This window comes from Salmo salar, chromosome ssa26, assembly GCF_905237065.1.
Source record: "Salmo salar chromosome ssa26, Ssal_v3.1, whole genome shotgun sequence".
Classification (NCBI taxonomy): Eukaryota; Metazoa; Chordata; class Actinopteri; order Salmoniformes; family Salmonidae; genus Salmo; species Salmo salar.
In genome coordinates this window covers 10820158-10846099 of record NC_059467.1, presented here as the reverse complement: position 1 = coordinate 10846099, position 25942 = coordinate 10820158, and the positions used below count along the sequence as shown (strand labels likewise).

Below are 25942 nucleotides of genomic sequence, written 5' to 3'. Positions count from 1 at the left end.
AACATCTTACTGTATCCCTAACACTTTCTCTCTCGTTAAAACGGGTGCAGTCACTCTGAATGAGTGAGAAGGGTACAGCACAGAGAAGGGATTGGTTCCCCTGAGAGAGTTCCATTCTGCTGGAAGGCCATGAGAGCCATTCTACTTCAGGACTGTGGGATCACACTATTGGGTTGATGAAGGCAAGCTACAAGGTCCTGGTACTTGAAAATAAACAACGATTCAGCTTTTAAAATGTACATGTTGCCATCAGTAGCCTATATTATTTTGAAACTGTGTAAAAATCACCTTACCTTGACAGAAGTAACTCAGATGCTAAAATTAGACCTCCCTCTTAACCCCAGAATCCCTTTTAAACACAATGTTCACAGGTTAAACATTTCCATAGGACATTAATCCAAATACTTAATAGTTTATTGTTTACATGTTACAGTGTTCACTATAGCCTCATGACTCAACATTCACCATAAAATAATTGATTGGTGGTGGGGAAAAAATCATGACAATGACATATTTGTGTTAACATGGAGTGGAACAAAGCTGTATCACCCCCCATGCTCTGAACAGAACGCCAATCTATGAGTAACATGGAAGGCCAAAGCTAGGCCTACCTGGTGTAGGAACAGTGAGGTCAGAACTGACAGAGACGAACCCAACCTGGGGTGAAGTGCAAAACATGGTCATGGGCAGGACCAAACGGAGTCTGCTGAGTGTGGTCTCATGCCCCCCAAAAAATTGACAGAGCGGATTCGGTAAGTAAATTTGATTGTATTTTGTCTGTTCAGTTGTACTAGCTAGTTACACCAATTAACAAAACAAGGTAATTTTTGACAAGACAGATTGACCGTTTTTGTTTTGACAATATCTCTTGTTAGCATACATTTGAGTGAGGGGCACGCCTGGTTGGTTACAACGAAGTAAAAAATAATAACATTGGTAAATGTAGAAACAATCTCATCAATAACTTAAACACAGGTATCAAATAAATATTCATATCATTAGTAATATACAAAGTACTTCTCGCAGTTTACAGACAGTAGACTATCACATCCTAAGTACATTTCTAAATAAATGTGTTCATGTTTTTACTTTTTTCTTTTTATGTTAGTATGAAAAAGTGCTTTGCTGTATTTCTATTTCTCTGGAGCATACCACCTCCTTGGTATCTGTAAGCACTTGAATGATGGAGCATACCACCTCCTTGGTATCTGTAAGCACTTGAATGATGGAGCATACCACCTCCTTGGTATCTGTAAGCACTTGAATGATGGAGCATACCACCTCCTTGGTATCTGTAAGCACTTGAATGATGGAGCATACCACCTCCTTGGTATCTGTAAGCACTTGAATGATGGAGCATACCACCTCCTTGGTATCTGTAAGCACTTGAATGATGGAGCATACCACCTCCTTGGTATCTGTAAGCACTTGAATGATGTCCAGTTCTTACTCTCACTCATTTTCCCAAATTTAAAGCTGCTGATAAATGAAACTGATATTAAAAATAACTCTACACATATAAACATACAGTATTTATGATCTTTAAAAAGTTCCACAAGAACACAAAAACAACTTGTCTTTTTCCAGGTAATACAACAGTAGGAAGATATCCAGCTGTATTGACTTTAGTTGCATTCACACATGTATGTACAAAACAAAGACAAAACGTATCATCCCTTTCATACTTGTGTAGTGGTAGCTCTAACCTCAGATATATGTGCCTAACTCGAATTCCCAGGCAAGTCTTGTGTTGGTATTGCAATAGTTGTGGGGGATGGTTCGAGTTGCATGTATCCCAAGCAAGGATTTTGGCGGGAGCTTGTACAACAAAGTATAGTTTGCTGCCACTGACTGATCCAAGTATCTAAGGCAGATATTTCAGTAAGTTCGTTTTTGGTCAGTTTCATGTGCCGTGAACGAGTGTTCCTTAGCGGAGAAATGGGGCCTACTGCTCTCAGACAGTGGCCAGTGTCAGTCAGTCACCAGGCCTCTTGGTTCTGCCCTTTCTTCCCCTGGCCCGGTGTCTCCGTCTCCGGTGCTCAGCCCGGCCCATAGGGGGACTCTGCTGTCCAGTTGGGTGCCTCTGGCTGTCACGGAGCTTTCGCACCATCTCATGGTCCTTATTGCCTAGCACTCGAGGCAGGAAAAGGGAGGCTTTGTCAGTGCTGCGCGTCTTAAAGCCCCTCCTTGGCCGGCCTTTCCCATTGATGGACACATACCACTGCCTCTTGGCACTGGCTCGTCGTTTGCCACTGCCACCCCCTGCAGGGGGCTGCAGGGTGGAGTGGTGTCTAGAAGCATAGGTGTTGTAGCCCAGCTCATGAATCCGCTCCAGGAACTCACACTCCTGGTTGAACACATCCTGAAAGAGAAAAAAAATGGATTAACCTTTCATCATTGTCAACCTTTCATCATTGTCAGTCAGTCCTTTCATTAATCCTTAATTTATGGCCCTGGACCAATGCTCAAATAGACCTGAATCTATGAAATCACAATTTCACATGATTACTGCAAAAGCTATTCAATTAGGCCTCCTTGATTCACTGACACACACACACACACGCGTTTGTTTTGCTATTCTTGTGAGGACCAAACAATTGATTCCCATTCAAAATACAATTTTTCCCTAACCCTAATTCTAACCCAAACCCCTAAGCCTAAAATAAAAAAAGTATTTTTCCTTGTGGGGACCAGTGATTTGTCCCCACTTGTGAGGACTTCTGTTCCCCACAAAGATAGTAAAACCAAACACCCACACAAACACATTCCGTTTGATTGATCATATTGCCTTGCAGTGATGATGGGCTGCTTCAAACTCTTGAACTAGAGCAGTGGCCAATTAGTTGGAGCAGTCGCACAAGCCTCAGGTAAGAGAGGTTGTTTAGGGAAATCCCTACAGTTTGGTGCAGTTTTACGCAAGATAAACACCACAGTGGCTAGATGGAATCAAATACCGCTCCTTGTTACCCGAATCCTCTAAATGCATATCTAGATATCTTGGCAAATGTGACATAACACTTACCGAGGCGTATAGACGTCCTTTATCATTCATGGCCAGATATCTCCCGGAAAATATCCCCTTTATCGCTACCACTCCAACATCAACTGCTGTGATCTCCATGATGCCTGAGAAGATGAGACCAAATGTTATGCATTGATGCATTCTGAAGAATATTTACATCCAGCTATAGTAGACTATAGGAGTAGTAGTACTCTCCTTCATGACGCTATCATTTTGATGACATGCAGTGGCTTCGCAGTTCTTGGGCCCCATTACGCACAGAAAAACGTTGGGTTTATCTGGATAATACGCGTTTTGGTTAAGTGTCGGATGTAGAAATACAACGACTATGAAATGTTAATAAAATAGGCCGTACTGTGTATCTTTTTTTAAATTGTTGGTTGAAATGTCATCAAAAGTCAATTTGCGCGCAAATAATTTTGATAAATTAAAAGCCAATTGGATGTTTAGAAGATTGAAAAATATTACGTTTGGGTTTATTTGCTCTATCCTCATGCATTGATTAGTCTATGTAGGGTATTTAGTGGTTTCGGATAATCGTCATTGATTGGATAAATACATCCGCTACGACCCAGCTATTGTGTCTCTCATAGTCTGTTAATTCTGACGTTCATATGGAAATAGGCCTCATTTTAGTGTTTGGGTTTGGCTAATGGGCGCTCTGTTGTCTGATAAGTGACTAGGCCTAAGTGTTTAAATAAAACAGAGAACAAGTGTCCTCTGGTCACGTTTTCAAAGATCTACAAACATGATTACACCGCCCAAGTCAAAGAGGAAACCCATTCAGTATACCAATTATCTGTGAACACCGTAATTTTGACCCTGATGAAGTAGTCTGGAGGCAGTTTACGTGGGGAACAGTGGGAAGTGATCAGTTTGGTAAAGATTGCTTCACAAGTATGCTTCACAAGCTTACCTACCGGTGTTGTCGTCTATATGATCTACTGTACCCCATAGGCTAATACTGTTTTATAGAGAGCATGCCTAACCTATTTTAAACCAATGTTGTCCCACAGAGGCAAATATACACTTTACGGTCACAGCTTTAGCTATATGTATTAAGATATACACACACTTTTCTACATCTTTAATGAAAAAAGTGGGAGCCAAATGTAGGCTATAGGCTACTACCTTAACACAGCTATGAATGAAAATCTAGTTCAAATCGCATGGAATGATGCTGCCAGCGCCACACAATTAAAACATACATTATTAAATTCAACAGATATTTCCTTTATAATTAAGTTATTCAAATGCGTATAAAGACTGTTCTTTAACCACATGAGATCTTCAATATAAAACAAAATATATACACTCTTAGGAAAAAAAGGTTCTGGATAGAACCAAAAAGGGTTATATTGCTTGCTTCATGTATTATGGTACCCCTCAAGGTTATATATATAACCCTTTTGTAGGGTTCTTTGATCAGAACCCTTGGGTTCCATAGGGTTTTATATGGAACCAATTTCGGTTCTTGGTAGAACCTTAAGGGGTGCCATATATGAAGCAAGCATATAACCATGTTTGGTTCTACCCATAACCTCTTTTTGTAGGCTACACATATATAAAGGAAATACAAAATGAATTATAGCCTATACTTACTTAATTGGTTGTTTTCCTCAAGAGAACCGTCTATTTTCCCGCTTGGATGTATTTGCAAATGATATTTAGTTGCACAGTAAAGTTTTCTGCATCTTGGTGCTCCTCCGAGGTGCTCGTAGACTCCACCGCGTCCCCCAGCATCTCTCCGCTGTCTTGGGTCACACGCCTGGCCAATGGCACAAGGCGCCACTGAAGTCCTAGCAAGCCTCGGAGACAGATAATCCTGCTTGCTTTGGTCCAAGAAACTCAGCAACAACAGGAGCTGAATTATAACCATTGTGGCATGGCTGTATATCGTAAGATTCTGGCAAGAATGGATAGAAATGGCATCCGGGGTCCCATTAAAGAGTTGGCGTTTGCCTTTGCTGTGGTGTCGGCAAAACGCAATGATCCTGCCCACGAAACATTGGCAAGTAGAAGTGCTCCTCCGCAGTCTCTTTATCTGAAGTGATTTGGTGAAGCCGTGGTCATCGATTAGAGCCGGTGCGTTGACAACAGTGTGGTCTCGTCCTGGCGTTGTCGTCACCTTTGCTCTCCCTACAGAGGACTGCAAAAACTTCTGGATCCTACAAGGAGCCTATCGTGAGATTTCGCTGATCGACAACGTCCACAGATATAAAAGAACCTTCCAGTGACAATAGCCGGAAAGGAAAGGGGGAGGCAAGGTATCAGCCTTGTGTGAATCAAGAGAGTGCAGCGTGGATAAAATGACACAGCATTACACACAGTGGCTTATTGCGGCAAATCGCATTTCAAAGAGCGTGCCATCTGATGGCAGGGTTTTCCTCTGAACTCCTCTTTTGAAATATATAAAAAAACTAATTATACATCCCATTTATACACTGTGGTTTAAGACATGTGCGCCTATCCAAGTGCCCTATCAATTCAGTTTAACAGGTGAAGGTAGGAGTCTTTAACAAAACGAAATATTTAGGGTTTTTGAAACATCTTCAAACTTTTATATATTTTCAATTATCCTAACCAAGCACACCCAATGATCAGAAAACCCTAAAAAGTTGGCTCAGTTTCTTAGGGCCTATTAGGTCCATATTAAAAAAAAAAAGTGGCTCACGTAATATTATAAATTAGGCTAGGGTTTGTTTAAGTGCTTTGATAGATTCAATTTAACTGAGCGTTTCAGACTTTTTCCTATTGGATTTTGATGAGATACTCAAACCAGCCTAATTTATATGATGTGTTTCATACTCTCAAATAATCGAAATGTATTCGTTTTTAAATATTAATTTCATTTTTAGGGTGGTCCAAATATCTCAAGTGACTGTCCTACCAATTTATTAACGCTAGCAGGTGTCATTAAAGATTACGCAATAAATATATTTTTATGAGCTCTAGTATTTTATAATTTGTCCGAATCTTTCTTTTGGTGAGATACTTTCACAACGGAATCTTCAAGCAATGTGCTTCTGATGGAGAGCATCGCCTATCTCCAATAACGCATGTTTCATGCACGGGGACAGAGTGTGGCAAGCTACAGAATAACTTTTCGGAAATGACCCTTTTGTCACAGACCGATAGCCTCAGAATTTCGTATCATCGTCATCCCGGAGAGCAAACCGTTAAATTCCATGTTGACTTAACAATCGACTGGTTTTACTATAATCAAAAGACGGAGAATAAACTTTTCATGATACATTTCCAGCAGATTTGAATAAGCAGAGAAGCACCATTATTGGCATTAATCCAATGTTTGAGTCCCCATTGCAGGCCACAATTTTATTGTCTCCTTCTGCACAATATGCTCATTCATTCCTCTGTTCCAGGCGATGCTATTCCTAATATTAAGGCTCCGGCTATGTTGCAGCCGGTGGGCGGAAGAGTAACACGCAAATGACTACTGCCAAAATTGCTTCCATCTTGTTCGCATTATGGTCACTATTCTCGTAATTAGCACCGTCTACAAATCTCTCTGCCCTTTGGCGCTATTCCAGAGAATGCTATGAAGGCCATGTTTCAAAACTCCCTAAGGAGTGAACTTTTTTAATTTCTCTTCCCTTCGAATACGGTATTGTGGTACCCCTGTCTGTCAAATATAAGTAGTTTATTTGAGTCAATAGAAAGGTGGCCATAACATATTAAGCATTGCGCATCGTAGACGCCTGCGAGTCAGACAACATACAAAAACATCAGCCAACCTATGTATGTCATACGTTGTGCTCGTGACCGTTTCTGCGAGAGACTGTCTTGATGTGGCTTGATTCTGACAGATGTTGGGTTGCTGGGACTTAAGATGTGGTCTGCTATTTCTTTCAGAAAGTATTTTAATTATGGCCTATAGCAGCCCACAAAGCATCTCAGTAATAATCAGTATGAACAGTCTGATTTACGCAACACACACACACACACACACACACACACACACAGAGGGAGAGGAAGGAAGAGATGGACTGAATGGTTGATGCTCAAATTATTATTTAAAAAAAACCGTTTTGATTATAAATGGTTTTAAAATGTAATAAAACTGTTAGAAAACTTAGGTCAAATCAAGAGTGAGTTTGTCACTATCTTTCACAATGTTTGATCCATCTTTCACAGTGTTTGATCCATCTTTCATCAAACCTTTTGGAATAAAGACCACTTTTAAATTGGGCATAATCAAGTTTTAACAACTGTACCAGACTGTAAATGTCCGGCTTGATTATATGGCTAGATTTGGTTGTTTTGAGTTGTGTTTTGGTTATGGTTCCCCATTTAAGTTAAAGGAAAACGGTATTTTGGTATGTTTTTCATTAGTCCACTGTTGATACACTCCCAACATGTTTTGCATGTCTGCAATCAATCTTTCAAGATATAGGACTTTCAAAAAGCACATTGTAACTTGCTGCATCATCATGCAAAACATGTTGGGAGTGTGTCAACAATGGACTAATGAACAAAATAAATATATATATATATATATGAGTGGATTATTCCTTTAAGCAACGTCTCATCTCCATGATCCATTTGGTTAAATGTGTTAGCCAGACTGCTTCATGAAATACCACACTCTTCGAAAAAAAGGTTCTATGCTTGCTTCTTATATGGCATCCCTTAAGGTTCTATATATGTAGAACCAAAATTGGTTGCATATAGAACCCTACATGGAACCCAAGGGTTCTATATGAAACCAATTTTGGTTCATTGAAAAGAACCCATTGGGTTCTGATCAAAGAACCCTAGAAAAAGGTTTTTCTATAGAACCTTTAGGGGTGCCATATATGAAGCAAGCATTCAAACCCTTTTTGGTTCTATCAATAACCTTTTTTTCAAAGAGTGTACACCCATTTGAAAAATTATAAACCAAAAAAAAACAATGCTATATAAAGGGCATACACATACATTTGAACCTTTTAACTTGAAAAATGAAAGCAAGAATTTCAGAGCTTCTTTTTTAATTGACCCCAAATTCCCCAAAAAGTACACAATAGTGTATTTTCTGACATTACAAAGGTTATTAGCCACAGGTCCTTTTCTTGGCCCATTTGCAGAAAAAAGGAGGTACCAATAATCCAGACCAAATCAAAGTGACCTTTGAACCTTTTTTGCTGTACTTTTTCTCATGGCATGGTTTCTTTAGTGAGCTAGTGATCTGAGGGCCCGGCCAAGGCTGCAGCCACTTTCCCAGACGGGAATGCCTCTCGTCCCCTGACAAATCACTGCTGAGCCTCTTTTGTCCACTTTTACTTTGATCTCACCTGCTTGTCAGAGACTAAGAAAGAACTCCCGTACAGTTTGAACGCATTGCAAACAAATTGGCAACAATTTTCTTCTCTCAACCCCTTTAATCCAAGTTGGTTTGAAAATGTTAACCCTAGTTTTGCATCCACATAGATTTTCTGCAACACTTTAAGTGATTGTACAATGATTTTTAAACAGAACATGATTTTGGCTTCCCCATTCAGATTTATTTTGTAATAGACTGTGGGAAGTTAGTCATCTACTATATATTTCTTCTGGTGGAGTTTAACCACCAAATCTTCGTTTAGATTTAGATAGTATGGTTGTGGTCCTATTTGTATTAACTAGCTACATTTGAAATTGTGAATGTTAGACCGCATAGAAATTATATCTCGTCTTTTAGGGTGCCCTATTGCTGCCATGTAAATGGGCAGATATTTTCGGAGTATTTTTTTTTTTTTTAACCACAGAATTATTTAAATCATTTGTTCTAAAATAGTATCTGGGGCACTGGAGCAAGACGCATTGAATGTATGGTTGCCACAGCATCTGTGCTCTCTCTCAGTATCTATGTTTGCTGTGTTTTCTACTGACGTACTGCAGGTAAAGCTCTGACGATCTCTGTATACATGTCATATTGGTGCTAAGGTTCAGTGGTGAGCCTTTGACATGTATTTGTTTATTTGAAGGACAACAAAAGGGAGATGCTCTTTTTATTATGAGAAGTAGGTCTATTACAAAGCCACTTCAAACTGAAGGTGCAACCACTGCAGCACTGAAGTAAGGAGCAAGCACTTAGGCGATGTAAAAACATAATATTGTGTTACCTTCGTGCACATTTTCCCTTGTGCAGGTTAGCTAATCTTTCTAATGTGAGCATTAGAAAGATGGCGCAGGAGGGGATGGCTGCCATCTTGTCAGCTCTTAACCAACCATGCTATTTTTTTATTTTTTTCCCGCGTTGTTCGAAACTTGTTTTGTACATAATGTTGCTGCTACCGTCTCTTATGACCGAAAAGAGCTTCTGGACATCAGAACTGGGATAACTCACCTCAGATTAGATCAACAGTCTGATGGGAGGGAGACACGACACCTGACCAGGCCCAGATCCCCGTCATTCGCTGGAGAAGGAAACTGAGATTTTGCGGAAAAAGATCAGGGTGCCTTGTGAGGATCAGGCGACGAGTGACTGATCTGCCTTTGCCTTCCGTCTTGCTAGCTAACGTTCAATCACTGGAAAATAAAGGGGACGAACTGAAAGCACGTATATTCTACCAACGGCACATTAAAAACTGTAATTTCTTATGTTTCACGAGTCGTGGCTGAACGACAACATTAAGAACATACAACTAGCGGGTTATACACTCTATCGGCAGGATAGGACAGCAGCCTCTGGTAAGACACGGGGCGGGGGCCTATGCAAATATGTAAACAGCTGGTGCACAATATCTAAGGAAGTCTCTAGGTTTTGCTATCTCAAGATAAGCTGTAGACCACACCATCTACCTAGAGTTTTTATCTGTATTTTTTTGTAGCTGTCTACATAGCACCACAGACTGATGCTGGCACTAAAACCGCACTCAATGAGCTGTATACCGCCATAAGCAAACCGGAAAACACTCATCCAGAGGCAGTGCACCTAGTGGCCGGGGACTTTAATGCAGGGAAACTTAAATCAGTTTGACCAAATTTCTATCAGCATGTTAAATGTGCAACCAGAGGGAAAAAAATTCTAGACCACCTTTACTCCACACACAGAGACACGTACAAAGCTCTCCCTCGCCCTCCATTTGGCAAATCTGACCACAATTCTATCCTCCTGATTCCTGCTTACAAGCAAAAATTAAAGCAGGAATAACCAGTGACTCGGGTCTATAAAAAAAGTGGTCAGATGAAGCAGACGCTAAACTATAGGACTGTTTTGCTAGCACAGACTGGAAAATGTTCCGGGTGTCTTCTGATGGCATTGAGGAGTACACCATATCAGTCACTGGCTTTATCAATAAGTGCATCGAGGACGTTGTCCCGACTGTGACTGTATGTACATACCCCAACCAGAAGCCATGGATTACAGGCAACATTCGCACTGACTAAAGGGTAGAGCTGCCGCTTTCAAGTAGCGGGACTCTAACCCGGAAGCTTATAAGAAATCTCGCTATGCTCTCTGACGAACCATCAAACAGGAAAGCATCAATACAGGACTAAGATTGAATCGTACTACACCGGTACCAACGCTCGTTAGATGTGGCAGGGTTTGCAAACTATTACAGACTACAAAGGGAAGCACAGCCGAGAGCTGCCCAGTGACACTAGCCTACCAGACGAGCTAATTCACTTTTATGCTCGCTTTGAGGCAAGTAACACTGCAACATGCATGAGAGCATCAGCTGTTCCGGACCACTGTGTGATCACGCTCTCCGCATCCGATGTGAGTAAGACCTTTTAAACAGGTCAACATTCACAAGGCCGCAGAGCCAGACGGATTACCAGGACGTACTCTCCGAGCATGCGCTGACCAACTGGCAAGTGTCTTCACTGACACTTTCAAACTCTCCCTGACTGAGTCTGTAATACCAACGTGTTCCATGCAGACAACCATAGTCCCTGTGCCCAAGAACACTAAGGTAACCTGCTTAAATGACTACCGAAACGTAGCACTCACATCTGTAGCCATAAAAATGCTTTGAAAGGCTGGTCATGTCTCACTTCAACACCATTATCCCAGAAACCCTAGACCCACTCCAATTTGCATACCGCACCAACAGACCCACAGATGATATGATCTCCATTGCACTCCACACTGCCCTCTCCCACCTGGACAAAAGGAACAACTACAGTTGAAGTCAGAAGTTTAAATACACCTTAGCCAAATACATTTAAACTCAGTTTTTCACAATTCCTGACATTTAATCCAACTGAAACCTCCCTGTTTTAGGTCAGTTAGGATCACCACTTTATTTTAAGAACGTGAACTTTCAGAAAAATAGTAGAGTTATTTATTTCAGCTTTTATTTCTTTCATCACATTCCCAGTGGGTCAGAAGTTTACATACTAATTGAGTGTATTTGGTAGCATTGCATTGAAATTGTTTAACTTGGGTCAAACAATTCGGTAGCCTTCCACAAGCTTCCCACAATAAGTTGGGTGAATTTTGGCCCATTCCTCCTGACAGAGCTGGTGTAACTGAGTCAGATTTGTAGGCCTCCTTGCTCGCACATACTTTTTCAGTTCTGCCCACAAATTTTCTATAGGATTGAGGACAGGGCTTTGTGATGGCCACTCCAATACCTTGACTTTGTTGTTCTTAAGCCATTTTGCCACAACTTTGGAAGTATGCTTGGGCTCATTGTCCATTTGGAAAACCCATTTGTGACCAAGCTTTAACTTCCTGACTGATGTCTTGAGATGTTGCTTCAATATATCCACATAATTTTCCTACCTCATGATGCCATCTATTTTGTGAAGTGCACCAGTCCCTCGCCAAGCACCCCCACAACATGATGCTGCCACCCCCATGCTTTAAGGTTGGGATGGTGTTCTTCGGCTTGCAAGCCTCCCCCTTTTTCCTCCAAACATAATGATGGTCATTATGGCCAAACAGTTCTATTTTTGTTTCATCAGACCAGATGACATTTCTCCAAAAAGTACAGTCTTTGTCCCCATGTGCAGTTGCAAACCGTAGTCTGTTTTTTTTATGGCGGTTTTGGAGCAGTTGCTTCTTCCTTGCTGAGCGGCCTTTCAGGTTATGTCGATATAGGACTCGTTTTACTGTGGATATAGATACTTTTGTACCTGTTTCCTCCAGCATCTTCACAAGGTCCTTTGCTGTTGTTCTGGGATTGATTTGCACTTTTCGCACCAGTACGTTAATCTCTAGGAGACAGAATGCGTCTCCTTCCTGAGCGGTATTACGGCTGCGTGGTCCCATGGTGTTTATACTTGCGTACTATTGTTTGTACAGATGAACATGGTACCTTCAGGCGTTTGGAATTTGCTCCCAAGGATGAACCAGACTTGTGGAGGTCTACAAAAAAATGTCTAAGGTCTTGGCTGATTTTCTTTAGATTTTTCCATGATGTCAAGCAAAGAGGCACTGAGTTTGAAGGTAGGCCTTGAAATACATCCACAGGTACACCTCCAATTGACTCAAATGATGTCAATTAGCCTATCAGAAGCTTCTAAAGCCATGACACCATTTTCTGGAATTTTCCAAGCTGTTTAAAGGCACAGTCAACTTAGTGTATGTAAACTTCTGACCCACTGTAATTGTGATACAGTGAATTGTAAGTGAAATATTCTGTCTGTAAACAATTGTTGGAAAAATTACTTGTGTCATGCATAAAGTAGATGTCCTAACCGACTTGCCAAAGCTATAGTTTAAGACATTTGTGGAGCGGTTGAAAAACAAGTTGTAATGACTCCGACCTAAGTGTTTGTAAACTTCCGACTTCAACTGTATGTGAGTGCTATTCATTTACTACAACTCAGCCTTCAACACCATAGTGCCCTCAAAGCTCATCACTAAGCTAAGGACCCTGGGACTAAACACCTCTCTCTGCAACTGGATCCTGGACTTCCTGACGGGCCGCCCCCAAGTGTTAAGGGTAGGTAACAACACATCCGCCACGCTGATCCTCAGCACGGGGGCCCATCAGGGGTGCGTGCGCAGTCCCCTCCTGTTCTCCCTGTTCACTCATGACTGCACGGCCAGACACAGCTCCTACACCATCATTAAGTTTGCAGATGACACAACAGTGATTGGCCTGATCACCAACAACGATGAAACAGCCTATAGGGAGGAGGTCAGAGACCTGACCGTGTGTTGCAAGGACAATAACCTCGCCCTCAACGTGATCAAGACAAAGGAGATGAATGTGAAGTACAGGAAAAGGAAGACCAAGCACGCACCCATTCTCATCGCCGGGGCTGTAGTGGAGCAGGTTGGAGCAGGTTGAGAGCTTCAAGTTCCTTGCCGTCCACATCACCAACAAACTAATATGGTCCAAGCACACCAAGACAGTCGTGAAGAGGGCACGATAAAAACTATTCCCCGTCAGGAGACTGAAAAGATTTGGCATGGGTCCTCAGATCCTCAAAAGGTTCTACGGCAGCACCATCAAGAGCATCCTGGCGGATTGCATCACTGCCTGGTATGGCAACTGATCGGCCTACGACCGCAAGGCACTACAGAGGGTAGTGCGTATGGCCCATTACATCACCAAGGTCATGCTTCCTGCCATCCATAACCTCTATACCAGGCGGTGTCAGAGGAAGGCCTTTACAAATCCTCAGACTCCAGCCACCCTAGTCATAGACGGTTCTCTCTGCTACCGCACAGCAAGCGGTAACGGAGCGCCAAGTCTAGGTCCAAGAGGCTTCTGAACAGCTTCTACCCCCAAGCCATAAGACTCCTGAACAGCTAATCAAATGGCTACCCAGATTTGATTATGCAAGCATGGATGGCTTGAGGGGTGAGCAGACTTCATCCACGTACCTTTTGTGAGATACCGGTACAGATCTGTGTTCTGTGCCTGATTTTTAAACAGCAGTACTTCAAGTTGTGTCCTGGTAAGAGGATTCTCTCTCACTCTTTCACTCTGCCCCGCTTGAAACCGGATAGGGCTGTCCTATACTTCTAGCCCTTTGATTCCTACTTGCAGATCTCAGATACCTTTTGGTGGGACAGTGGAGTGCACTGCACCTTCCAACAGTAAAATGATTGTGGTGGGTTGTAACTCTATAAGCCATCAATGGCTGTCACACACCAAACAGTCACGGGGCAAGGGTTAGCCTGTGGGAGGGACAAAAACATTAGCCTGTTTCTTGTCACAGGTTGATAACAAATTCTGCAATACAGATGTCCTAAAATCGTTAAACTCACTCAAAAGGCATCTAGTTGTTTGATGAAAAAGACAGCCACAGTCATATATTAACATAACCATTGCTCCATTTAAACCCATTCATTTTGCAATACAACTAGATGATGATTGGATTTAGTTTCTGTCAAACAGCACTCCTCTCACCGGTTCTAGAGAAGTTCCTCTGTGGTTCCCACCATTTGCTTCCCCCTCAAGTGGCTGGACTTACCATCAGGGCTTGGGAGGTGGGCAATGCCGTCCCCTTGTCGCAGTGAGATTAATGGTTTGGAGTGACAGCAACGGAACAGATGTCGGGAACTCATTTAAAACTCAATGTCACCTAATTTCCCTTTTAATATAAGGCCATTGACACAAGGGGTGGGGTGCTCCACGGGGACCACTGCATAAGAAAGCTGCATGTTTATAGTGTAAAAGATGGATGACAGAGGAGTGTTTACAGCATGGTGTATTGTTCTCAGGTTTCCTTTTCAAAGCTTCACCGCGACATTTATATGGACCCTTGGTGGACTTTTACTCTGGCCTTCTTTTGTGACCCCCTCCAGAGAGACCCACGATAGAAACCCAAGAACACACCACAGAGGCTACATGAGTATGGCCCTAGCTTCACGCTTAATGGTTAAGCTGTTATACTTCATTAAATTGATGTATGCATTTTAGATATATGGAATGATTTTAAAAAAAAGGTTTGTATTTGAGGATGGAAGGCGCTTGATGAGACTTGATCATGTTTGTGTGTTTTTTTTTTTTTTTTGTGGATGGGAATTTTTAGAATCAGTTTTGGCAACGAAATCAACCCAAGTGTGAAGGTGATGGCAACATAGAGCAGTTGGCTGGCGTGTCTGTGGAGTTTGCAATTGACCTGTGGGAGGGCCACGTGCTGCAGCGTTTCTGGGTGGGCTGGTATCCATCAACACCTGGCTGATCCAAGGAAGAGACCAGGATGACTTATGACATGACTCAAGGAAGGACGATGGTTGGGATTTTTGTCTTCACACAATCCAATTCAATTCCAAAGAGGTTTCTATATGGAATTGGGTTCCATGTAGAAACCTCTTTGGAATTGAATTGGATTGTGTGAAGACAGAAATCCCAACCATCGTCCTTCCTTGAGTCATGTTCTCCTATGGGTACAGCCGAAGAACCCTTTTGGGAACCTTTGTTCAATGAGTGTACCCATATGTACAGTAGGCTTCTGCCCTAGAACTGGGCCATCTTCCTAGAGTGTCTCTCCCTGGTCACGTTCTCTCCTCAGACAGCTCTGACTCACTATTTGAGCAAAATGGCCCACTGACAGATCTCTGTCCTGCAGGTACTTAGCACCACTGCACTGTTTGCTGATGTCTTTCAGCTGACAAGGCTGAGCTATGTTAATTCCATTCTTTCTGATGGGTTCTGAGTGACCCAAAATAGCACCTTGTCTGTGTGTGTGTGAAGTGGTTCCACATAATTCATCACCCTGCTGGATATAGTACCTTTAAGATGGGGAGAGGGCTTATGTGCTGCTGTTCCTAGGAATCAGACAATAGTTACAGCATACATGGACACAAGTGGATGATTACTCTTCTCTGTACTCAGTCATAGTATACACCAGGAAAAAAACTGCCACATACAAGCAATTCACTACACCCGCAATAACATCTGCTAAATATGTGTGTGCAACCAATGATTTGATTTGAATTAGTCAAAATTCTGAATAAAATGTAGAAGCATTCCAACCCAGGGACTGAAGTTAATCCTCTATTAGAAGTGGTTGTGAAAAAGCCTGCCAAACGAGGTGAAATGCCACATATATTCCTTGCATACTTCCAATTGTATGCTCTGCAATATATGTAAATGTTGAGGCCATTATAAAGGACATCATACAACATTGCAATTAGTGATAACACTGAAGCATGTGGTAAGGCCTGGCTTTTGCTCTCTCGCTCTCCCCCTCTTAACTCTTGTTTGTGAAGAGGGGATTAGGATTATCATTGAATTCACCATACAACAAAGATTTAACCTAGAGCTCTAAGAGGGAGCGTAAACTCTTATCAAAAGCAATGGAATTAGCGTTTCTGCAATAATGCACTGACAACATGTATGAATATGTAACTTTTAAAATGGGTTTGTGTAGTAGTATTTTATAGTTTTATGCAGTATTGTGATGGTCATAAATAAATGAAACACTTATTGCAGGGTTTAGCCATGGAACTTTTGTTCAGTGTGAAAAGAAAAATGTCTTCATGATTCTCCATTAAAATATACAATGATATGCGTCAAACAAACGCAAGGTTTTAGTGATGTAGCTCTTTAGAACCTGTTCAGATGCAAGATTGGGGTTAGGGGCTAGACTGGTCGAGGGGGTTGTGGCCGATTTTGGCCTGGCTTCTTTTAGTGATGAATAAAGACACAATTGTTTGTCAGTCAGACTGAGAACAGGTGTTACGGAGCTGCAGACTGTAAAGCTAGAGGCCAGTGGTCTTGCTCTCTGATTTCAGGGGACAGAAGGGGGGGGGGGGGGTCCTATTATGTGGCCCGGCACAGCCTATGGCCACTGGGAGAGTATTGCCTGTCTGAATGTGGAGACTATCGCTACTTCTGACATGCTGGGTGGTAACTCTAGAATACGTATGTGCGCACACGCATTCTTCCTTCGTGGTCAGAGAAGCTACCCAGCTTGTATCCACCCCCTTAGGGAATAACAACTATTTGTATTAGGAGCAAAGAAAGGGTTCTTGGTTTCTATTTCAATGTTCTACCAATGTTTCATGGAAATGTCACAGGTGTGTGTATAGTTTTGCCGTAATGATAATTAAGAGTGCTTATATTTACTGAGGATGCACACATCAAACAGAGTTAACGAGCTGTAGCTGGTTGCAGGAAGCATGCAGATGATATTAGACAGTACAGTTGCAATGATAACGTTTTCCATTTACAGCCTTCTCCTCAACCTGGTCTCAGAGCTTTTCAAATGATTCTGTATGTAAGTATTCATTTGTGGACGTTCATCATCCATTTCGTATGATATGTTATGAATTACAATTTGTATTATATGCTACGAATTTGCAAAACGTACAATATATTATGCATTTTCAAAATGTACAATATGTTACTAATTTGCAAAAACATATGATATGTTACGAATTCTAGCAAGGCGGCTAGGTGGCTAACGTTAGCTAGCTCGATAATGTTAGCTATGCTAGGGGTTAGGGTTAAGTTGAGCAGTTTGGTTAAAGGGTTAATGTTAGGGAAATGGTTAGGGAAATGGTTAGCTAAAAAGGTTAAGTTTAGGTTGAGAAGTAAATATCTGTCTTGTGTAACAATACCATATGTAACAATACCAAATGGAGTGTCTCAGATTTATGTACAGAATAATACGAAATGCTCTGAGACCAGGTTGTTCTTCTAAATATTTGTCACTGAAAACACTCAATGATTTATCAATCTCCCACTGCTCAGACTAAATCATCATTGATTCTAGATTGATTTAGTATGTGATGGGGCTCAGAATTTTTTTTCCAGGCAGAGACTATTGTTTTTTGTAATGACATGAGGTGACATTGTGGAATTGTTGGTGCTAATGGTAGCCAATCCATCAAAATAGTAATTTACACTTGTGAAGGGGTTGTCAGTAGTTTTGAATATGGCATTAGAGAAATTATATCAGACTAATTTGAAATTGACTGTCATAGCCCCACATTAAAAGTATGTGATCGTGAGTTAAGGCAATCAAACACTGTTAGAATGTTTTGCAATTGACTGCCATAGCCCAAAATAAAAAAGTTCACATTGGCTGAGCTAACATAGGCTAATGTGATTAGCATGAGGTTGTAAGTAACAAAAAAATGTCCCAGAACATAGACATATCTGATATTGGCAGAAAGCTTAAATTCTTGTGACTCTATCTGCACTGTCCAATATATAGTAGCTATTACAGTGAAATAATGCAATGCTATTGTTTGAGAGTACACAGTTATGAACTTGAACATGTATTAATAAACCAATTAGGCACATTTGGGCAGTCTTGATACAAAATTTTGAACATAAATGCAATGGTTCATTGGATCAGTCTAAAACACACACACTGCTGCCATCTAGTGGCCAAAATCTAAATTGTGCCTGGGTTAGAATAATGCATTATGGCCTTTCTCTTACATTTTGAAGATGATGGTACAAAAAAATTCTAAGAAACGCATGTTTTTTTTCTTTGTATTATCTTTTACCAGATCTAATGTGTTATATTCTCCTACATTCCTTTAACATTTCTACAAACTTCAACGTGTTTCCTTTCAAATGGTTTCAAGAATATGCATATCCTTGCTTCAGGTCCTGAGCAACATGCAGTTAGATTTGGGTATGTCATTTTAGGCAAAAATTGAATTTTCACATATCACAATGGGGTCGTGGACAAAAAAAGTTAGGGAACCCCTGATCGAAGGGCATTCTCTGGTTGAATTTGATCTTTTAGATTTCAATCATTTTCATTTCGATTTTTAAGGTATTGTGGGATTTTGGAAATTCTCCCACAACCCCATTTTCTCCTACAACCCCTAGTTTGGGAACCGCTGGGTTAAGTTTGGTTGTTTCTCCCATAAATAGATACTGAGATGAGACGTTTCCTTGAACACAGTTTCCTTGAGAATTTAGATGTTGACATCAAAAGCTTGCTTGTGGCTTGTAGAAATTGTCACAAATGATCCACTGACAAAGGCCGTCAGTGGTGGCAAATTAAATACAGTACCAGTCAAAAGTTTGGACACACCTACTCATTCTAGGGTTTTTCTTTATTTTTGACTATTTTCTACATTGTAGAATAATAGTGAAGACATAAACTATGAAATAACACATATGGAGGCATGTAGTAAACAAAAAAGTGAAACTATATTTTATATTTGAGATTTGCCTTGATGATAGCTTTGCACACTCTTGGCATTCTCTCAACCAGCTTCACGAGGTAGTCACCTGAAATGCATTTCAATTAACAGGTGTAACTTGTCAAGTTCATTTGTGGAATTTCTTTCCTTCTTAATGCGTTTGAGCCAATCAGTTGTGTTGTGACAAGGTAGGGGTGGTATACAGAAGATAGAGCTATTTGTTTAAAAGACCAAGTCCATATTATGGCAAGAACAGCTAAAATAAGCAAAGAGAAACGACAGTCCATCATTACTTTAAGACATGAAGGTTAGTTAATCTGGAAAACTTTCTTCAAGTGCAGTCGCAAAAACCATCACGCGCTATGATGAAACTGGCTCCCATGAGGACCATCACAGGAAAGGAAGACCCAGAGTTACCTCTGCTGCAGAGGATAAGTTCATTTAGAGTTGCAGCCCAAATAAATGCTTCACAGAGTTCAAGTAACAGACACATCTCAACATCAACTGTTCAGATGAGACTGTGTGAATCAGGCCTTCATGGTCGAATTGCTGCAAAGATACTGCTACTAAAAGACACCAATAATAACAAGAGACTTGCTTGGGCCAAGAAACACGAGCAATGGACATTACATCAGTGGAAATCTGTCCTTTGGTCTGAGTCCAAATTTGAGATATTTGGTTCAACCGCCGTGTCTTTGTGAGACGCAGAGTAGGTGAACGGATGATCTCTGCATGTGTGGTTCCTACTGTGAAGCATGGAGGAGGTGTGATTGTGTGGGAGTGCTTTGCTGTTGACACGGTCTGTGATTTATTTATAATTCAAGGCACACTTAACCAGCATGGCTACCACAGCATTTTGCAGCTATACGCCATCCCATCTGGGTTGTGCTTAGTGGGACTATCGTTTGTTTTTGAACAGGACAATGACCCAACACACCTCCAGGCTGTGTAAGGGCTATTTGACCAAGAAGGAAAGTGATGGAGTGCTGCATCAGATGACCTGGCCTCCACAATCACCCGACCTCAAACCAATTGAGATGGTTTGGGATGAGTTGGACTGTAGAGTGAAGGAAAAGCAGCCAAGTGCTCAGCCTTTGTGGGAACTCCTTCAAGACTGTTGGAAAAGCATTCCAGGTGAAGCTGGTTGAGAGAATGCCAAGAGTGTGCAAAGCTGTCATCGAGGCAAAGGGTGGCTACTTTGAAGAATCTCAAATATAAAATATTTTGATTTGTTTAACATTTATTCGGTTACTACATATGTGTCATTTCATAGTTTTGATGTCTTCACTATTATTCTACAATTTAGAAAATAGTAAAAAATAAAGAAACCCTTGAATGAGTAGGCATGTCCAAACTTTCGACTGGTACTGTATGAATGCTATTTTGCTCTTCCTTATGCATGAATTAGAGAGCAGATGTATCATGACGTTTCTGACTGAATTGACATTTCTGTCCTGAAACTTAACATGGATTGCCAATTCTCAGTAATTGCTAACCCCACTCATTGAATGTTGGCTACACATTTCCCTCTCTTATGCTTTGATAAATCATAACTCAATCGAGTGGCTTCCAGTCTGAGTGGTGTGAAATTAAAATTTCCGACAGGCACACAGGCTAGCTTTAGAACACCTCTCACGCAAACACACATTCAAACACACTAATCATGCAGGAGTGCTAGTCTCAGACAGAACTGAATAGGTGCAGCAGAGGAGGGTGGTCGGCTGCTTAATGAATAGCAGAGCTCTGCTCAATATGCTTCAGTTAGGAAGCGTGATGCAATAATGCTTAGCATACCCCAATAAAGCCGACGACATCCTGTTTGAAGACTCTCTTCCCAGTTTCATAGTGTGTTTCCACCTGCATGAAGACAGTCCGGGCGGAAGTAAGCATTGATGTTCAATGTTTTTCCCCATATTTGGATATTCACCCATTTTTATTGTGAGTGTGCTATAAACACACCTAAAGGGTATCCAGACATGACATTCAAAAGGCCAATATGGCACCCAGACCTTCTGGAAATGGACAACTTTTGTGGTATGTGAAAACAATTGTTAACCTCTAGTTACACCCCAGACAAACATTTTACAACAACAAAAATGCAAGACACTGTCTCAAAATTGAATCAGATTGATACCTTGACTAAAGGGGGATCCTCCATTGGGAAATGACACCAGAAGTTAACCTTTTTAACATGATCCAGTTGGCAACCTTGGTGAGTTGGGAGTGGAATCTAAAGCACAGGCTCCCTTCGACTTGCTCTACGGATTCCTCTTCTAATCCCTGGTGTGAGTTGAGGTGGCAAATTGGCAGGCTTCCAGGTCAGTCTAGATAAGACTGATTTGTTGAAGAGGGGTACTAAGCCCCAGGATGACGGTAGTCCTCTGCTCCTCATCTGTGTTTGGGACATGTTTGGCGGTGCTGTGTGTTTAGTGGTTTGTTTGATGAGCTGAACCTCAGATGTTTGTGCATACATTTTCTGATCAAATGCCTTTTGAGAGAGGATGCCCCACCTTCAAATTATATATATTTTAGATATTGGGGCGGCGGGTAGCCTAGTGGTTAGAGCGTTGGACTAGTAACCGAAAGGTTGCAAGATCGAATCCCCGAGCTGACAAGGTAAAAATCTGTCATTCTGTACCTGAACAAGGCAGGTAACTGGCTTGCCTAGTTAAATAACTGGAAAATAAAAATATTCAGAAGTGGCTTTAGTAATGGTTAAGGCTTGGTATACAGATATACATGAGTCAGAGATTATCGATTTAATAAACAAAGAAAAAAATTACACCTTTCCCTGAACAATGTCTCGGGGGTACCATAACATTTTGCTAAGACATTGTATTAGAGGGCAACTTTCAAATGCATGTTTTTTTGGGGGGGAGATGAGGAAGATACACACAGAATAATCTTAAACTGATTATTAAAGGCGTAACATTTCTTGAACATAACCTGTCAAATTAGCTAAGTATGTGAGGTTTGGTTGATTGCTATATTAGTCAGCAGCCCCTCACAACACAGGAAAAATGCCTGAATGTTTGTCATGCAGAGGGTAGCCCGGTGTAACCAGGAGGAAGGATGGCCCTCCCCTTGGAAACCAAATAGGACCCATGGGACAGGGCTCTCCTTTCGGGGCAGATCTGCTCCAGAGGGCCTGGGCCATTAGCAGCCTTAATATTCTGAATTACCTTTCCAGCCATTTGTTGCTCCTTTTGTTGTGATACCTACTTAAAATATCAAAGCATCGAGAGGCTCAATGAAACATTTGAAAACTGAGAAACTCAGGTTTTATGTGTCAACGCAGAGTCCCCACCCCTCCCTCTCTCGCTCCCACTCTTTACAGAGCTCTATGCAGGTATCCCTGGATAATAAAAAAAAGGAATCAAAAGAAAAAAAACTTGGGTTGGGACATCAATGGCTGACATGGTTGAGGCAGAACAAAAAGGAAAGCTTTGTAAGGAGAAAAAAAATCAGAAGCGCCCAAACGGAGGGAATGGGGCCAGAGAGATTGTTGAAACACGGCAAACCCAGAATACAACCAGTTTCCTACTTCCTGCTCTGGTAACCATTGGGAGATCAGCTATGTGGACTGGATTGGCCAGCCATTTCTGTTTAGACTGACCAGACCGGGGTTGAGCAGAGCTGCAGTGGGCTGGGGTAGACTGGTGAAGGCCTCAGGCCATTCACAGTGCCAGGCCCACTCTAGTTTCAAAGTGTGCAGGAGTGTGTGCAGTCTACAAATTAATTTCCCTCCCCGAAGGCAAGCGGAACCCCTTCAGACACCACAACTCAAAAGAAAGAGCAAGGCATCCTCCAGCCTCCCTCTTAAATTGTTCTCCTCTCCTGCTGGGTACACACACAAACAATTACATCAGGGCTGGAGGGGGAGGGATCTGTGTGTGATCATTGTAGGCTTGACATGGGCACATATATAGTGAGAGGATGGTGAGGAACATGTTGGGAGACCGTCCCAGGCTTAGCTGTTGCTTGTGTTAGACAGCACGCCTTTGCACTGGAGAAGTATCAGAGAATCTTACCCTTTGTCATTCAGAAACAAAATAGTATGGGTGTTTTGTTTTGGATGTAATACATTTTATAGGAAATATTACTTTTGGGAAATATATGACCTACTGATCTGTTCATATTTGAATCTTGGTCTGTAGGTGACCAGGGGATGACGTGTTCTAAGGTGTTCTAGGTGAACATGATTAGAAACGTTCTCCTGTATTTGTGTGGACTCCAGCAGTCTGTAGATGGAGGCATACTGTCCTGTATATAGACACTGTTGTTGTGAACCTGCTGTTTTACTGGGGCACCTTGTAGAGCGCTAATCTCTGACGTCTCCACTCCCTTTACGGCAGCACTTTGTTTGGAGTTGGCTGTCTGTTGGCCTCTTGATGTGGTCACAGCAGCGCTGTAAGAATGTGTGTTCTGATGTCTGCAACATGACCTTACTCTTTATGTGTGTTTCGGTGTGTGTTTTTGTGTTTTCCTCCCAAATGATTTCCTGCTGAAGAATACTGTTTAATTTGTTCTCTCGCGTAAAGTGACTTGATGGGATGAATCCTACAAGGTGAGTGCTGTCAACTAAAGACTGTAGACAAACTCATAAGTGCATCAAGTAGATTTTTCAGGTATACGTGGCTTTGTGGCCTCACTGTGGAGTTGGTGTGTGCATGTCAATTGGCCTGACTGTGTGCTGTGACACCTCAAAGGGGACAAGGATGTGGCCAGCTAAATATAATCATATGAACCTCACTTAGCAGGGTGTTTGGCCCCTCACCCCTACTTTTAGTGCCCCTCCAGTTGTAGATGACCTATGGTCTACTCCTTGTCATCACCCTTGGGCTGTTCCATTGGTCCAAAGTTATTCCAACTCCTAGATCTCCTATGGTTGCCATTGTTGTTATTGATTTTTAAAGGTTTATGAAACTACAGATGCCATGAATTATCTAACTTGCTAAATACTTGTTTCAACCCTCCGTATGCGTAACATGGAAATAAAAAACGATTGATTTCTATGCTTTGTAAAAATATATTGTGTCTCTCTTTGTGGGTGTGGCACTGGGTGCAGGACACAGTGGACTGTTTGAAGTGAACTTTTTGTGTGTGTTGTTTCGTCTGTGCACCAGGAGCGAAGAGACAACCACTGCAAACAGCAGGTGTGGCTTTTGAACGTAGAAACGATATGGCAGGTTCTCTTTGCTCTGTCGTCTGATTCTTGTTTCCATCAAAAGAAGAAAAGCCTTCTCGGTGGTGTCTTTCATCTCCAGGAGACAGCCTCTCCCTCTCTCTCTCTACCGTTTGTGTGTTGTCCTTGGGCCTGAGCTTTGTGGTTTATAGCAGGTGTTACTATTTTTAAGTTTGGTCTGCCACTAGCAGTCATCCCATATTGCTACACCACACAGGTTTTTTTTTTTAAACCAGAGGATGAGACTGTTTGTTTGATTAAAAGTTGGGCTGAAGTTTATGCTCTGGTATGACTTTTGGGTATTCATGGTAGGGCTATAACAGTTCCTATAGAGCTACAACAGCATCTGTTATTATTGATATGTCTGGCAGTGGCTGTTGGGGATACACACTTAATGGAAAAAAATCCTCACAGAAACACTAATTCCTATCATTTACAGTGTTACATAACATTAATATGTGAGAACAATATTTTTTGTGAACCAATTTTTAATTTCATCATTATAATAAGGTTGGTAGCAACGTGAAAATTCTTGTGGAAATCTGCTGCAATTCAAGTCGACTACAAAACCCACAATGCAATGCTCTCTATGCTGGCTGGCTGGCTGGCTGGCTGGCTGGCTATGTAGCAAACGTAGCTACACACAATAATACCAAAGTCAATATCAGCATGTGAAGTAGCTAGTTAGCTGTAAAATCGTCTAAACAAACTGCACTATCAATTTAGGAGCATACAATCTCATTATGTTAAACCTGTAGATCAATGTGTCTCACAGACTGGATTCTGACATTCACAATACCACCATACAATGCACTTTGGACTGAAGAGGCAGACAAATCGGAGAAATGTGTTAGACCCTCTGTTAAATTACAAATTACTTGAGGTAGGAATATCGCAAAAATAAGATCAATGGCTCATTAGACAGAAGACAACCTACCACGTTATGACATGGGCCAGTATTGAAATCTGACATGTATGATAGATATTTTTGCGATCTAAAAGTCGTATTCCTATTAACTTCCAGTGTAGTGAGAGCGGCTTTATCACAATGCTACGTCATACCGGCCGAATGTCTGCCTGCTTGAATGGCAATATCTCAGATACACATGACAACATGAACTGAACCAGGGAATCAACAGAACATTTGCTCATAGATGCACAAAAACAATATAACATAAAAAATGGGTGAATCTTCACTTTAAGAGGTTCAAACTGCATTAATGAAGAGGCTAGGGAGAGAGGGACACAGCTGCATGTGAGTGCTCACATTTTTCAACATGTTTTTTACAAAAGGATAGATTTGGAGTTACATAAACTTGGATTTTTCAGCAGGGACATATGCAGGATGCTACCCTTCCAAGCTATATGGAGGGTGCTCTGGCAAACAGACAGCAGAGACCTGAGGACACCATCCAATTTGAGACTGAGTGAGTAGTGTTTTGTCTGATGCTATTTTGAAAGCTAAGAAAAAGATAAAAACATTAATAAAAATAAAGGACATTACAATGATATATTTTTCTATTTGCCTCATGACTCCTGCATGCTTTGTTGACTATGAACTTTCTTGTTTACCCAATCGTGGGACAGACTGTTTGTTTCCACACTCGGGACTCTGGCTCTCTATTTTCTACAAGAAATCTGCCTCCAGACATAAAAGCTTCTCCCAAGTGGGTGTGACACCTACTCCCATTGCCTGCTGCACTGCTGCTTGGATTCCACCTGGCAA

At 41.5% G+C, this 25942-nt stretch overlaps 1 protein-coding gene across 2 annotated transcripts; it reads right to left on the bottom strand.

Moving 5' to 3' along the window:
* Positions 1-396: 396 nt before the first annotated feature.
* Positions 397-6686, bottom strand: LOC106587135 (fibroblast growth factor 3-like). 2 transcript variants are annotated; one of them, XR_001324375.2, is made up of 4 exons: positions 4625-6686; positions 3023-3126; positions 1198-2362; positions 397-1155 (listed from the first exon to the last, which is right to left on the bottom strand). XR_001324375.2 is itself a non-coding variant. In XM_014175181.2 (3 exons), the coding sequence occupies exons 1-3, from the start codon at positions 4899-4901 to the stop codon at positions 1976-1978; spliced, it is 768 nt and encodes a 255-aa protein (XP_014030656.1). In that variant the 5' UTR covers positions 4902-6686; the 3' UTR covers positions 397-1975. The 2 variants fall into 2 exon arrangements, 1 of the variants encoding a protein (XP_014030656.1); XM_014175181.2 differs by having other exon boundaries at positions 397-2362.
* Positions 6687-25942: the final 19256 nt, after the last annotated feature.